Source organism: Podarcis filfolensis, assembly GCF_964270895.1.
Source record: "Podarcis filfolensis genome assembly, chromosome: 3".
Taxonomy (NCBI): Eukaryota; Metazoa; Chordata; class Lepidosauria; order Squamata; family Lacertidae; genus Podarcis; species Podarcis filfolensis.
The window spans coordinates 51,992,077-52,008,777 of NC_139606.1; the positions used below are offsets into that span (position 1 = coordinate 51,992,077).

General features: G+C 43.0%; 1 protein-coding gene across 5 annotated transcripts in view; it reads right to left on the reverse strand.

Annotated features, from left to right (window-relative positions):
* METTL24 (methyltransferase like 24) overlaps positions 1 to 16,701 on the reverse strand; it is a 73,002-nt gene that overhangs the window by 6,842 nt on the left and 49,459 nt on the right. Inside the window, exons 5-6 of one of the 5 annotated variants that reach the window (XM_083608639.1) lie at positions 14,937 to 15,077; positions 5,550 to 5,928 (exon numbers count right to left, since the gene is read on the reverse strand). The exons of 3 other annotated variants lie outside the window; for them this stretch is intronic. In XM_083608639.1, coding sequence (XP_083464765.1) covers positions 5,902 to 5,928; positions 14,937 to 15,077 — 168 coding nt within the window. In that variant the 3' untranslated portion in view covers positions 5,550 to 5,901. Of the gene's footprint in view, positions 1 to 5,549; positions 5,929 to 14,936; positions 15,078 to 16,701 lie in introns of those variants that run through there. One more of the 5 variants, XM_083608637.1, reaches the window with a different exon arrangement.

The window sequence follows — 16,701 nt, forward strand, 5'->3', positions numbered from 1 at the left end:
AGTCCCATTGAACTACATGTGTGTTACAGTACTTCTAAGTAGATGTCTGTAAGATTATGCCATTAGCATCTATGGAACATTTTAAGAAAAAGGAAATCCTTTCTCTTGCCATAGTCTCTCCTGGTGAAAGCAAAAGTCACTATCAGGAACTAAAAGAAAAGACTTTATTAATGTGGAACTTGAGAAGCAAATGTCACAATAGCATCCACATTTCCCATGAAAATTATTTCAAGTGTGGTGGCTGGTGTTCCTTCCTTAGCCTCTGCACTGCCTATGCCCCCAATAGATCTAAAGGCAATTACAACAAATGACAATCATTAGGAGTAGGAGGCAGCCAAAGTTCAGCACTTTCTAATTCCACTATTTCAGCAGCAGAGTCAAGTATGTGTTGAACCTTTGGCTTCAGGTGGAACATGACTATGGAAAACAAGAGACATCAGTGGAAGTGGTAAGGAAATGATTGTGGCTCATGGCTGTGAGCACCAAACTCCAGGATAATGAGTTGCTCTTAAATATCCCAGTGTGGTACATTTTACTATATAGTCCTTAGATCATGCAAGGCTATTTAAAGGAACTAAGCTTATAGATTGCTTTTTTAAACAGGACTAGAGCATTCCCTTGAGACTGGATGTCAAACATCTGAAAGGCACTCATCTCTTCTAAAGAAGAAGTACAAACATGGAATCCTATGCAGATGTTTGCTTAAGTATATTAATTACTGCAGGACTGCTACTACTGCCAAAGAAAAATCCCTATTAATGCTTTTGCAGAAGAGGATTTATAGCAATTTCCTTACTGTGTGTGAAAGAGAACCTAGACTACTTAATATTCACGTCAGACATTTGTTGTCTCCACCCAGATCCACAGCTGTCAGTTTATGTCTTCCAAAAGGAGAAAAGAAAAAGTCCATCTTGGAAGATGGAGAAAAGCATGCACTCGTCACCAGGCTCCATCTGGTGATAATTCAGTTGTGCCATCTCAGTTTTGCTGTGTGCGCCATCTGCATGATTTTGCTTCATGCCCTGTTTAACTCTTCAATACCTATTAACTGCCTGCAATAATTAAATTAGGGTCAGAGCAGACAGTGCAACCTCTTTGTGGGTGCTGCTTGACAGAGCAAATGTGCCCACCCAGTGAACTACTTTTGTGTAGTGACCTACGGAGTGGATGGATTTTCACCTGGGCAATCCTGGTGGTTGCTCTTTTTTCTATTTGTGTGGTGGGATCCCATACAGAAAATAATTCAATACATACAGTAGGCAGCAAGCTCCTACTTAGGGCAATTGAAAATTACATCCACAAGACATCTGTTTGGTGTATTAGGTCTTAAATCTTTTTTTGTATAGAGACAAGTAACAAAAGGTTCAGATATTGTACATCCCATATTTAATACGGTACAGGGGGAAACTGTCCTCCCCAAACAAAAAGAGAATTTAGACTACTTGGGAAATATGCTCATGTTCGTACACAGGTAGGATTCATTCACACAATCCATCTGCTGCAGTCAAAAGCAATAGATGGTTCACGAAACAGAGGAAGCCTATTTGTGCAGGAATGTTTGCACACAGGTCATTCACAATAAGCAGCCTGATGGGGAGTGGCAGGGGGAAGCCCCGCTGGGCAAGGCCCAAGACTCACTGCCATGATCCACCACATGTAGAATTTACACACACCATTGAATTAGCCCTACAATTAGAATTCCAAGAGGGATTTCGTCAGTTTCAGTTCAGTGGAGAAACAGCTGCATCTCATGCTAACAGCTGTTAGCCAGTATGATACAGGTTGAGAGGGGTGGGTGGGTGGAAATGTATAAATGGTGAATATGCATTGCATTTGGTAAACTGTTATAAGCATCACAAGATACACTTGAAAAATTAGTTTAGTTCCTGCAGTTGTGCAGAAACATTAAGCCACAGGCGACACATTTAACCATTAAGGTTCTTGTGCCTTCTGTTCACTGGTTGTTATGTTTCCATGTGACATATAAGGTAACCAGGTATATCTGAATAGGAGTATCTTAAGATCTATTCAGAGAAAAATATGCTCCATCAATTTTGTGGGTATTTTAAAAGAAACATCTCCCCCCCCCCACTGTTTCCAGTGGGAGGGAAAAACAAGGAAGTGGTTTAAAGGAGCTCCTTAAGTAGACCACATGTTATCCTCGTTTAGGTTTAGGGAATCCCTGGTGGCTGAGACAGCTTTGCACCCTTCAGAACCAAGCTGATTCCGAGTCCTTTCTCAAAACTGCCCCAACACATTCCGTTTCTGGCTCTTCTAATGTCGGAGCTCCAGTGTCGGTAGAGCCAAGATGCTGGAGGCTGCAGTGGCAGAAGGGAGGAGGGATCCAACATCAGATCTCTCTCTCTGACACTGCATGCTTGCACATGGTTTTAAATAAGAAGAAATGGACATCTCTCTTGCTGAAATAATTATGTAGAAGAGGAGAGAATTTCAATGGCTGCTACTTGTCTCACAAGCTGCAATTTCCAGGATTTTCTCTCTTGCACAACTATTGAAAGCATAGAGATCCTCTTCTCCTTTGCAGTTGGTCCAGGGACCCTAGAGGAAGGGTAAATAACCAGTGGCTCTCCATATGTTGCTAGACCATAGCTCAAATCCTCCTTGACCATTGGCCATACTGGGGGAACATATGAAAGTTCAACAACACCTGGAAGGCCACAGGTCGCCTCTGCTTTAGAGAAAAACAGATGTATAGCATGGTAAAAAATTTAAGGGGGTTTCCAGTTTGCATAACTATTGTAACTAGATATCTGACTGCCTTCTCATACAAGCATTTCCCTTTTCTTACACACCTGCAAATGCAACCTTTTCTTTTTTACATAAATAAGAATCACTTGGCTTTTCCCCCTTTCCACTCCATCAGTGACAGGATGTTTTTTGTGGAAATGTTTCTGTCACATACCAGACCTTCAGGTTTGCACAATAAAAGTGGATTAAGCTGCTCTTTCACCCTAGCACAACAAATCCACTTTTAAAAAATAAACTTGTGTGGTTCAGAAAATGACAAGGAAATGCATTGAGGGTGCATCCAGACATTCTTTTCATGGTGCATTCATGGTGCTTTGTGCTCATGATGGGATCTAGGTGCTCAGTGGTTTTTTGGTTTTTGGTTTTTTTAAAAAAAGAGGTGCTGGCATTCATATATTGATAGGATTGCTGTGCTAGAATAAAACAGCTGCCATTGGCAGCAAAAGAACAGGTGCTGGTATTCCATATAGGGAGTTACTGTCACAAAAATGCCCTGACATGCAGCAATGTATGATCCCATTTTCAATACTGTTTGCTCCTACAGAAGTTCTGGGATGGACATACTGCTTCATTTCCAGTTGCTGCCTATCCTAAAACTCTCCATGCTACAACAATAATAATAATAATTTATTATTTATACCCTGCCCATTTGGCTGGGTTTCCCCAGCCACTCTGCGTAACTTCCAACAAAAGATTAAAAATACATTAAAACATCAGTCATTAAAAACTTCCCTAAACAGGGAATGTTCCAGGATTGTGTGTTACTGTTTTTGTCCAGCTTTTGCCATGTCTCCAGATGACAATAATTGCAGTAACAATGGGGAAGCATCACAGAACAGCACATAAAGCAGAATCATGTGTGGACGGTCTATTGTTGCATCAACAACATTGTGAACAACACACACACACCTGTCGAGTGGCCTGAAGAGGGTGGGATGAATAAATAACTAATGGGAAGCTGTGAAAACACCCTGTAAGCAAATCGGAAAGAATGCTCATTGACTAAATCATAACAAATGCTTAATAAAGACCAGATATAATCTAATCTTGATGTAAGAATAGTGCACACAAGTCTGGATGAATACTCAGTATATGGGTCACCTGGAGGGGCTTTTAGGTTGTGGTATTCTGGCTTTGATGCCTCCCTTCACCTCATGTACTCTCAAGTTAATGCCCAAAAGTGTTGACAGCCTTGCATTCAGGAGGACAAGCAGCAGGTATTCAGCTCATAACCTACAACATTCACAAAACTGAACTGAAATGTGACTGTTACGACCAGCATCTCCAGGATAAAGTGAGCTGCCAGAAGGAAAAGAAGAAAAGCATAAGCTGTGCCTCTATATCTGTTGCATACGGGAAAGCTCACAAAAGAAAGATGACAGTATTAAGAGATAGCAGGTAGCCAATTCAAAGTTTGACACTACTTGCACTGCTCACACAAAAATGTTCATAATGCTTAGAAAAAGAAAAAAGATTGACAGAAAAGCACAGCATCTAAAATGCTCCAGCATCTAAAACCCAAAACAATGACTGCCATGAAGGGCAGATTTCTACCCTCAATTCTAAAAAAAAAGGTGTGAGTAAGTTAAATAAAGACATGAACCAAATAGATGTGCCTTTCTACTCATGACTTTCTATACATTACTGTTGTGTTACTAGTGCACGTCATTCTGGACAGTTCTGTCACCAGACACACACCCCACATACACACTAAATCCATGTCAGGCAAGGGGGGTGTGATTCTGTGGCCCTCCTGACAGGCCCTGCTAGCTGGCTGAGGAGAGTCCAGCAACATCTGGAAGGCCAAAGCTCCCTCAGCCCTGATGTAAGGGCTGCTCTGGACAAGCACAGGCCTGTTCCAGTCAGAGCTCTAAGGAAAGAGGACAGCAGACATGTACTTAACAACAGAAAAACAGATCTTTGTGGAAGTGGCATCATCACCACTCTTCCCATTGCACCCAGAATGAAGCCTAGAAAAGGCTACTCTGGGCAGAACTATTAAATATTGAATTAGAAAGTCTTCCTCTTTCTCTCTCTGTGAGACTCTCTCTCTCTCTCTCTCTCTCTCTCTCTCTCTCTCTCTCTCTCTCTCACACACACACACACACTCACACACACACACACACACACACACACCCCAGCACAGCTGTCTGCTCACTATAGGAAGTCCAAGTGGGCAATGCTGGCGTTATTGCTCATGTGCCCCCAAGCAAAACAGGTGGTCATGCCACTATGCACACATTAAAATTACATTTTCCCAGACATTAATAGAATAGTATAAGGCGGCTTCATGGTGTGCCAAAGATTGATTTTCCCTCCTTATTTCCAGATTCATTTTACAGTGTGGAACTGTAGGAAATTTCCAGGGAAGGAGCATAGCACATACTTTGCCTACTTAGTTCAATCCCCGATTCCATGGCATATTTAGCTAAAAGGATCACTTTGCTGCCCGAGATCCTGGAAAGCTGCCGTCAGTCAAGAGACATCGAGTCACAGGAAACTGCTTTATACAATATCAGACTTTGGTCCACCTACCTCAGTTTTATCTACACTGGCAGCGGCTCTCCAGGGTTTCAGGTAGGAGTCTCTCCCAGTCCTGTCTGCAGATGCCAAGCATAGAACGTGGGACTTTCTGCATACATAGCAGATCCCCTGCCACTGAGCTATGGCCCCTGCCCTAGACAATTCGGGGGTGGATTGACAAAGAACCTGGCTTGGTGTAATGCACCTTCCTTTGTTCTCACAATGCACACTCCCTACTCCTGCAATTTGCTTGAACTGTTTTTAATTTCTGAATTTTAAATTGTCCTGAGATCTGCTGCTGAAGGGCATGCAATAAACTTAGCAATAATACTGCTGCTGCTGATATTGTTGCACACCTAACCTTCATTATTTCAGGCTCAGTCATAAAAATGGAGATGCCAAAGGAGTGTGCAGGTTCTGTGTCTTAAGCATTCTACCTACACGGTGCTTATCACCAGGACACCATGAGCATCTGAAAAACATTTTATGTTCCTGCTGCAAATTACCCTCAGGAGAGACAAAAGAATGTTGCTTTAATGATTCACCATGCATTTGCCAGCATTATGCTCCGTGTATAATCTGTTTCCCTGGTGCTACATTGTCATTCTTTCACACGCTGATGCTGAGTATGGGAGACTGGGGAAAGAGGAGACAGATAAATTTGAAGTATACTTATGTTTACATGCAATTTCTTCAGCAACTGGAATGAAAAGTAAGAAAGACTTCTAATTTCTAAATCCGCAGGCCCATAGCCCCTGCTCTACTCACAGCCGTGTGGAGCTGGTGCACTTAGCTGCTACAACAGCTACAAGGACGGATGAAATCCAGAGCTCATCAGAGAGCCTTGAGATAGCACTGACAATCCATTTCTGGTTTCTTTTATATGACCAAAAAACATACCAGGAGTGCACTTGTAGAAGTACTGAAAGGAATGTAACATGCCAACTGGACTCATTGTTGTGGCACAGTCCCAGCCTATGTCTTAAATTTTTTAAAAAAAGCTTCACAGTTCCCTCAGCTTCCATTCCCTAGAGGCAGGCAGACCGTGGAAGCTCCTGCCAAGTCTCAGTGCGCAAGCTGTGCAAAGCTTGCTGTCTGGCAGGGGAGTTGGGCAACTCTGACAGTCATTAACGCTGTGGTAGCCACATCCCAAAAGGTGGTAACAGTACCTTTCCTGGCTAGGTGCCACTCATCAGACTGGCTTGCTCAGAGCCACCTGTCAATCAGAGCCCACCCAGACAAGGAACTCTTCACAATGGAATTTGGACAATATTCACCGTCCATCCAATCTACCTGGTGCTGCATTACTCAGGGGCCTATGTTTGTGAGTAACTACTTAGGATAGTTGCTTAGATACTTAGATAGATACTTAGGATAGTAGTTCGGTCCCAGCTCCAGCCAACCTAGCAGTTCGAAAGCACGTCCAAGTGCAAGTAGGTACCGCTCCTGCGGGAAGGTAAACAGCATTTCGGTGCACTGCTCTGGTTTCACCACAAGCAGCTTAGTCATGCTGGCCACATGACCTGGAAAAACTGCCTGCGGACAAATGTCGGCTCCCTCAGCCGGTAAAGCAAGATGAGACTTGCAACCCCAGAGTCGTCCGTGACTGGACTTAACTGTCAGGGGTCCTTTACCTTTACCTTTTTACTTAGGATAGGGTAGACTTGGTATCAGGGCCAGATGAAGACACGCTGAGACTATAACCCTAGTCAACTTTAAGAGATCCCATAGCACAAGAAACACCTTTAAATGAAAGTACCTTCTGAATTCTTACTTAGCATATATGAAAACTTTTTATGCTCAGGAACATAAAATCACTTACACACATAGTTTAGCACTTAACGAAGCAGAAGAGGCATGCACCCTGTGTGTTATGCACATATCATAAAATTTAGAAAGAATGAAAAAAGCATTTAGAGCCCCCTCTTAATCTGAGGCCTCAAGCTGCAGTTTACTTAGCATGAAATGTGTGAAGTGCTTTTTACTTCCTTTCATGCAGTATTCTGCCTTTTCCCTTTTTGTTCCCTTAAACCCCTTTCTCTTAAAACTGGTTGTAGGGGTTTAATCATGTGTTGTTGTGACTGCTCACAAGATAGTCTTCTCTCCAGGGTGCCTAGATCTCTGGGTCCATGCTGTTTTCATGTCTAGGGAGAACTGCGGGAAAGCTAGCTGCCCTCCTTCGTAGAGGGAGAGAGGTGTGGGCTGGATGCTCCCACATCTCCCTAACCAGGATGAATTGCTCACAGCCTTGAGCACTGCCCTCTCTCAAAGTCAGAGGAAAAGGAAGGGCTGGTGGCAGCAGACCAAATGGTTAGAGACAGGAGCTGTTCCTGTTCCCAGGAGAGAGGGAGGGAATGAACTCTCAGGCTTTCGCTACAATAGTCAAGGCCAAGGGGGCCTTAATATCTGCAACAACAAGGTTAATGGGATTTCTGATATATCTGGCATTGACCTGAGTGCCATTTAAAGTTCCCTACAGAGAACAATCAGTTGAGAGTAAGTACCTGAGAGAAGCTATTTGCCAGCGTTATCACAGCATGTGATAAAAGCCACTAGAGAAAGCAAGATATCCCAATTTACCACACATCAGGTTTCCTGCATCTCTGCACATAACAAGAGATCATATCTGCAGTGCTTGGGTCCAAAGAGATTTAGGTTACATAGCCATAGTGTCAAAGTTAAGCACTGTAATCTTTTCTGGTTGGGAAAGAAGGGAGAAAATAATTTCCCTAGTTCCTATACTTTGCATGGATGACAAATCTACCACATTGTATATTTACATGTTTAAGCCATGTGCAAATAAAGGAGTGGATTGTAACAATTTCCTTTCTTATATGGGCTACTTGGGAAGAGTTCCCCCCTTAATAGCTGTTCCATCACCACGACCTATTCTTGGCATAGGGAGCATTTGGTGTTTTGCTCTTGTAGGATTTGTTTAGGATTCTGTTCCTGGGATATTAGTACCTCAATCAAGAGATACACACAAGGACTGGGCGAGCAGCACAACAAACACAGAGCACCACAAGCCTGCTTCATATAATGGCAGGATGGAAAACCTATATATCTTGCCAATATATAAGGACTTCTCCTGCCTTTCAATACACAAGCGCGCGCACACACACACACTCAAGAGTAAAACACAGTCCGAGGCTACCCAGAGCTTAACCCTGGGAGCAAGGGTCTATTATCATCCCATAACTTCTACTATTAGGGTGTTTAGGGCCTGCTGACACACCCATAAAAGCTATTAAGAAGAATGGCTTTAAAGCCTGAGACATCCCTTCTGTACTATCCTGAATTGTGGATTTCCCTGGACTGATCTGGGAGCAGGTTTCTTGCCAATAAAACCTGAATAAAAAAGAACATAAAAAGAGCCCTGTTAGATCATCCAAAGGGGGTCATCCCTAGTCTAGTACAGTGGCGGAGCAACCTGCTCTGGCACTGGGAGTGGTGTATATCCGGGGGCGTGGCTGGCATGCATCCCAGGGGGTGTGGCGTGCCACTGGCAGGGGCATGGTACACGTCGGAGGGGTGCGCAGCAAGCAGTGTTGTCCCAGGACATGTGCGGTGAGTAGCAAGCATCTCGAGGGTGCGCGCCAAGTGCCCTGGGGGGTGTGGGTGGCTGCGATGTCACCCCCCCCCCAGGATGGGCCGCGATGTCACCCCCACCTTCGTCTGCCAGTAGTCTAGTATTGTTTTCAAGAGTGACCAGACAGATGCCTCTGGGAAACCTACAAGCAGAGTGTGAGGCCGCAGCCCTTGCTATTTTTTGTCCCCAGCATTGTGTAAGTAAAGGTGTAGCATCTTTGACTCTGGGCATTCTGATTAGCTCAAATAGTTAACAGCCATTGACAGGTTTTTCCTTCATGCATTTAGTCATCAGACTCTACCTAAGAATAAGAACAGCCTGCTGGGTCAGGCCCCCAAGGCCGGTATTGCATCTTGTCCAGCATCCTCTTCTCACAGTGGCCACCCAGAAGCCAATGGGAAGCCCACAAGCAGGACCTGAGTGCAACAACACTGTCCCCATCTTTGGTTTCTAGCAACTCTATATTGCCTCCACCAGTGAAGGTAGAACAGAGCCATTGGGTGAGTAGCCACCGACAGCCTAATCCACCATGAATTTGTCTAATCTCCTTTTAAAGTCTTCTAAGTTGGTAACCTGACCCCTTGAAAACCCTGTTCTTAACTTCACATTTCAGAGGCTTTCCTGTGGTAGTAAAATGCAGCAGTTACTATAGAATAGAATATAGAATCCCCGTGGACTAGACAAACTTTTGTAGAAATGACTGAAGTTCTCTTATTTACATTTCTATTTTTCTATGAAAAATATTGCACTAAAGGCAGGCAATTCAACTAAAACTCACACACTGTAAAAGCCTTAAAGTGGTGGCTTTCTTCTTCTTCTTCTTTTTAAAAAAGCACCTTAACTTAATCTCTTCTGCCATCAACCATCAATAAAATGAGTTGCTCTCCCCCACCCCACCCCACCCCACCCTGATCCACACAATACACATTTAACGCACATTTAAAGCACTGGACTTCTCCCAAACAATCATGAGGACCATAGTTTCCCCTCACAAAGTTGCAATTCCCAGCGCCCTTCTCAAACAACAGTACCCAGGATTCCTTAGGGGAAGTGATGTGCTTTAAATGAACATTGGATGTGCTTTAAACATACAGTGCAGATCTGCTAAAGATGAACTTGTGGACTGGAGGAAAAGATTCTGCTAACAATGGGCACAATCCAGTCCCAAAGGTAGGCATCAAAAGTTGAGGTTATGTTTAATTCTCTCACCGAGGTTAGTAGGACTCAGAGTGGAATCCTATGCATGTTTACTTGGAATCATCTGTAGTGCAGAAGAAAAATCCCATCTTATCTGCAGTTTTGATGTGAAGTGCCACAGGCCCAGACACAGCTGGATTCCCTAGCATACCGGATGTTTACATAAAAGAATTCATGATTTACAACAGCGAGCCCCTGTTGCTCCTTTTTGACAGAAGAACAAATATTTGCAGCTTGTTTACACTGTTCTGGTTTTAAGCTATGTGGCAAGTTTGCAATATATAACCAATCTCAATCAGCAGCCTCTCTCTTAATGTAAAAGCACGTTACAATGCATTTGAAATTATACCTGCAGCTGATTAGAAAGAGTTTTATGTATTTCTAACACAAAGCAAATATTTAAAGAAGCAGAAACATTACGGTATGTCACACATCACCCCAACCTCCGCGTGGTACAAGATTCCAGGGGCTCCAGGCACTTCCACAGAATGTGAGACAGCAGAGACTGTGGTGCCTTTACGATATATGGTTTATTCACAAATACATACAACCTGAGCCTAAGTTGCAGGAGCTCACAGCGTTAACACCCCCAAAGGTCTTGCTTCCCCCATAGTCACAGCCTTGGATTCTAGCATAGACCAGTCATGCCTCTCTCCCGGCTTCTGCCCACTTGCAGCTCTCCACTCAGCTCACTCTGCCCTTGTTTTCCAAATACCGGCCAGGTGAGGGAGGGGGCCCATCTATTTGCCCTCTGGCAGAGAGCAACTTCTTTTGTTATACCAGGAATGGTACTCAGGCATCATGCAGGCTAACCATCCTCCCACCAATTCACAACAGCAATTCAAATATGTGCAATAATTGTGTTTGATTGTTCAGCGTTATAACTATAACTGCTGTATTTAATTCTTTCCCCATACTCCCTTTAGCACGCAAAGAGAAGTTCATGGCAGCTGTTACCAGGATTATCATCTTTGGGAGGAGAGGGTGCTAGAAAATTGATATGGTCTCTTTATTTACCGTATTTTTTGCTCTATAAGACTCACTTTTTCCCTCCTAAAAAGTAAGGGGAAATGTGCGTGCGTCTTATGGAGCGAATGCAGGCTGCGCAGCTATCCCAGAAGCCAGAACAGCAAGAGGGATTGCTGCTTTCGCTGTGCAGCGCTCCCTCTTGCTGTTCTGGCTTTTAGGATTCAGAATATTTTTTTTCTTGTTTTCCTCCTCCAAAAACTAGGTGCGTCTTGTGGTCTGGTGCGTCTTATAGAGCGTAAAATACGGTATTTACAGCTGAACAGAATAGAGCAGGAATTGGACAGAAGCAAGAATGCACAAGCAGTGAATACTAGTAGCACGGCAGTATTGAGCCGTGCCCTAAAGCTGCCATCATTCAAAAAGCCTACTGAGTCAGTCAACACCAAGCAGCTTCTTTCACTTCTTCTTGCCCAATTTTTTTTTTTTTTTACAAACAAATCCCAGCTTCCTAATGACCTGCAGAAAGTGCAACCCTAGCTGGATACAACATCTGGAGTCCCATGGTTGTTAAGAGCATGAGCCACAAAGTAACCAATTCAAATCTCTGCAATTCAAAGCCTTTAAGAAGCTTTAGGCAAGTCAAAATGTCCACTGCTGCCAAGCCGCTTCAGGTATTTCTGGATGATACTGATGATCAATATCTGCTTCAATCTGCTTTTTCCATGATTTTTGGCACTGAAAGGGCCTTGGTCATCCTGGTTAATGATCCATGGCAGGAGGCGAGCAGGAAAGGAACAGATTCTTCATCTAGCTACCACTCACACCATTTCCTCATTAGGTTTTGGGGGGGCAACCTCACCACCACTGCTCATTTTCCAGAAACAGGTTACTCCTGGAGCTCAGGATTTATCATCCCCAGGCAGATACTTTATGCCCCTATCCAGGAGGTCCCACCTCAAACCAGGTTATGATGCCTCTTGCAAAACACGCATGAATTGCTTTGGTTGCTTACAAAATGCTTATTTTCCTATGAAGGGGAAGTATCTTACATCCCATGGTGCCTTTGCAAAAAGAACAACCTAAGGACTGCCTGCTGTAACCTATCAAAGACTTGAGCCAGATGCAGAAGGAAGAAAGAACACAAGGAAGAATCACAACAGTACCACAGGAACATCACACCAAAAGCCTTCATTGCTAGGACATGTTACAGGGGAGTAACAGATACCCGATTCAGTTACTACTTCCCAGAATCTCCCTTCCACTCAGTTTAACCTCTTCATTTAAATTAACATCTCTCCGCTGAAATTCATGCCTAGGCTCTCTGCAGATTCATAGCCTCTAACTTTCTGCCAGCCTTCACCATTATTCAGAAGATAATCACAGATAACAGCAAGCTCCTAAAAAAAAAATCCAGATTTGAATTTGAAAGCTGTTTTCACAAGTGAGGCATACCTAAGTGCTCCCACTTTTCCAGCTCTGCAAATGGAATGAAGAAAGAAAAAGAGACATCCATTAGACTGTTCACTAGATCTTAAAACAGCCATTTTCCTTTCTCACATTAGCAACATGTACAAACAACACATCCCAGACTGCAGCATTTTCAGCATCGCTTGTGAGAACACCCAAGGGGTCTGGGTTGAACTGTAAAATAATAGTCATGCATGATAATTAAAATATGCTGCTATTTTTAGATAGCTTCGGTTTTAACACTAAAGGAGGAGCAAAATATTAAATGGAAACTATTTGTTCTGAACTCTTTCTCTTCCCAAGCCCTTCTGCAATTTTCCTGTTTCCTTCTGCCTGATTTGACAAGTTAACTGCCTTGCTGTTCTCACTAGCCCAGGGGTAGGCAACCTAAGGCCCGGGGGATGGATGCGGCCCAATCGCCTTCTCAATCTGGCCTGTGGACAGTCCGGGAATCAGTGTGTTTTTACATGAGTAGAATGTGTGCTTTTATTTAAAATGCATCTCTGGGTTATTTGTGGGGCATTTGTTCATTTTTTATTTTTTTCAAAATATAGTCCGGCCCACCACATGGACTGAGGGACGGTGGACCGGCTCACGGCTGAAGAAGGTTGCTGACCCCTGCACTAGCCTTCCTGATTCTATCCCTTCCTGCTTGACAACTTCCCTACCATTATCCTTCCTCTCAGAGGCAGATTTAGGACAGCGTGACCAGATCCTCCAAACTGGGCACTGAGCCTCAGGGCACTGCAGGGCGTTGCAACTGTGACCTAGTGAATTAAGTAGAACAGAAGGTTGAGAGGCAGGAGGACACAAATTCTGGCCTTGCACAGGGCACTGCTGAAATTTCAAAGACCGAAGTCTGCCACTACTCCTTACCACCACATAATTATTTTCAGGCTGCTCCCCTACCACACTCCAATAGGCCACCAATCTTCCCATTCAGTCATCCTTGCCATGCCCTCCTCTTCAACATCCATTTTACTCTTTGCCTCCAAGCTCCTGAAACCTCTGCCCATCACCTCAGCCTTCTCTCCCCTGACTTCTCTACTGGCCTCCTCTAGCTTCTAGATTCTGCCCATAGTGCTCTAAAACCATTGCACTGATTTTGCACTTCTCTGAATTTTGTGATACCATTCTTGGCTATAAAAAAGTACCAAGATGTATTTTAAAATTCACATTTTAAGATTAAAAAGATGCCAAATGTGTATGTTGAGATAAAATATTTAAGTATATACAGTGGTACCTCGGGTTACATACGCTTCAGGTTACAGACTCCGCTAACCCAGAAATAGTACCTCGGGTTAAGAACTTTGCTTCAGGATGAAAACAGAAATCATGCTCTGAAGGCGCAGCAGCAGCAGGAGGCCCCATTAGCTAAAGTGGTGCTTCAGGTTAAGAACAGTTTCAGGTTAAGAACGGACCTCCAGAATGAATTAAGTACTTAACCCGAGGTACCACTGTATATACTTAGTGGTGCAATTAAGAACAAATTTCCTTGCAGGTTTTAAAAAATTCACAAGGTATGGTAAATGTGATGACTGAACAGACTTGGGAATTATCACTTGTGAAACTGACGTGGACCGAAACTGCCTGAAACATCCATCCCTGGAAAATATGCAGATTTCAAACATCTTAATAGAACTAATGCTTCACCAGCACTTGAAGAATGCTCCCAGACAGTAGTTATCTTCCTGTGTTCCACCACCAACACTGCTCATTTTCTAGCCTGACTTCTTCCTTCATCTCCCAGAGGATGGATAGCTACTTTTTCTAGGTCGTAGTCAACGAGGCTGTTGGGAAATGTAGCCTTTAGCTTCAGAATTACAGTTACAATATCATTAAAACACATTTATAAATGGGAAACAAACCTGACAGTTTTCAACACAACAGTGACATTCCATTTTTTTAAAGGACTATTTGATGTCCACTGATTTTATCTTATTCTAAAAGCAATGACTTCACCTCAATGATGAAGGTTTAACTGGTGAAGGTCAAGATGCCACAAATGAGCTTAGTTCTAAAATATTAAATGGAAACACCTGCTACTTGGCTACCAATAACAGTTTGCCATAGAAACAGCATTCGCTTGTGTGTTGACATATCATTGGAAAGAAGGCTCACACGTGGTAATGGTTAATGCACAAAATTAAGTTGTAGTAATCATAATGGCATTCCTGGGCTTCCACCAAGGTTCAACTCGGTCCTGATTGTGTAAGCATGATCCTGGTGGAACTTAATTTGTATCATGCACCATCAGTCTTGCATGAGCCCATAATTCAATTATAGAACTGAAGACAGATGTTTCTTGTTGAATCACATGCTCTAATAGTTTAGGATTTATCACCTTAACATGATGGTTTTTAAAAGAGCTTTCGATTTTATCACTAGCTATTTCCCCATGATTTTAAAAGGAAGGCCCTACATTAACAAGCCCTTTCCCCTTGCTCTTCCTGCCGTTTCCCATCTTCCATTTCTGTTTGGACATCATAGGCATTTTTCCACTTGTCAAACTTTTCAGTAAGTACACCTGCTGGCTACAGCAATCCAACTTGTTGCCAATTCCCTGTTTTTTAAAAAAGAAACGTTTTGGTACAGCAGTAAGAAAGTCTGACCTTCATATTTTACTGTACTGTGCTTTCATAAAACAGAAAGATTTCAAAGTCAATCTGGAGATAACACGTTACGGTGCTTTTCTATTAGAAAGCACAAAATCTGCTCCAGATCTAACCTTCTTTAGTGTTTGATTTCATCCTGCTGATGCACCTCTGCCTCTGCTGGCAAAGCAGCCTTTATGCCGCTTCCTGAGGCCCCTCATCAGATTTACCTATCAGGGTAGCGGCACCTTCAGACTGTTCAAATTCTGTGGGAGGGATTCTAAGTGCATAACAGAAAATTTAAGTTTTCACAATTAAAGTGGGTTCTTTACCCCAGTGCAACAAATCCACAGAAAGGGGGGGGGGGGTTTCTGGTTAGGAATGTGGTGGGAAAATGCATTGAGAAGTGTAGAATAATCGAATAAATATAAGCACAGAAAAAACAAATTGGAATGAACGCTCATTGTCCTAAAAAGTCCTCACAAACAAATCAGAACCAATGCTCTATAAAGACCAGGTATAAGCCAATCTGAAGGAGCCCTAGGATTCCTAGCTAAGGGCTTATCCACACCTACCTTCCCTCTGCGCTTTCCAGGCACAGTCCACAAAAAAACCCAAATAGCCATCTGTTCTGATTCAACTTTAAAGAGCAGGTGTTCAAGGGGAAAAGCTCTGGAGCAAAAAAAGGGGAGCACTCAAACACGGAGCTTTATAGCATGGACCTGTACGGGAAGCAGTGGGGCAAAATAAGTGTGGATAAGCCCCAAGTGCTTTAACCAGTTAAAAGAAAATTGAGGTTTTTATTTAGTACACATAAACAAGGAAGTTCCCACTGCATCACTAACAGATACTCTAATCCAAAGACCTACAATTGCACACTTGGATCTCTTGCATGCTTCCCATTCATTTCAACCACGTTAATTTATTTGTGCTGGTACATCAGATTCCTGCATGAAACCGGTGGAGGACCCATTATAGATAGGTTACGAAAGGTATATGTTGCAAATTCCACAGCCCTAAAAAAAACAACTGCTGGTGTGTTTTTATTTCTTGCTCTTACTATGTCAGCATATAAAAATGAGCTTACTGTCCTTTGTTAGAAGGCCTGGAAAATTTTGAGAGATCAAGGAGGACTGAGTTTTGCTTTTTTTGTCACTATGGGCAGCCATGTCTTTGAGCCTCCCTGCCATTAGCCTGACTTTTGATCCTGGGGGCTTTCTTCATTTCATTGTTAGGTGGCACAGCAGACAGAGCCAGTGCCGACATTATGATTTTCCACCACACAGGAATGCCAAAAAGAAAGAAAGAAAAAAGATGAAATTTGAATTCACAATCCACACAGTCTTTGCCACCCAGTAGAGCATTTTTTTTACATGAATCCCTTCGTGGATGAAGAAAAAAGTAGGGAAGAAGCACTAAAGGCTGGGATCTTCAATTTCAATTCATGTGCAAAGTAAGAAAAGAGTGATATTGCTTCCCCAAAACTACAGTATGCCTTCTGATAAAGCTGGAAGCAAAAACTCCTCATTATTTCTCACCGTTTTACTTATTGGGTAATGCTGCAGAACCATAAATAGAAAGAAGTTCCCTTAG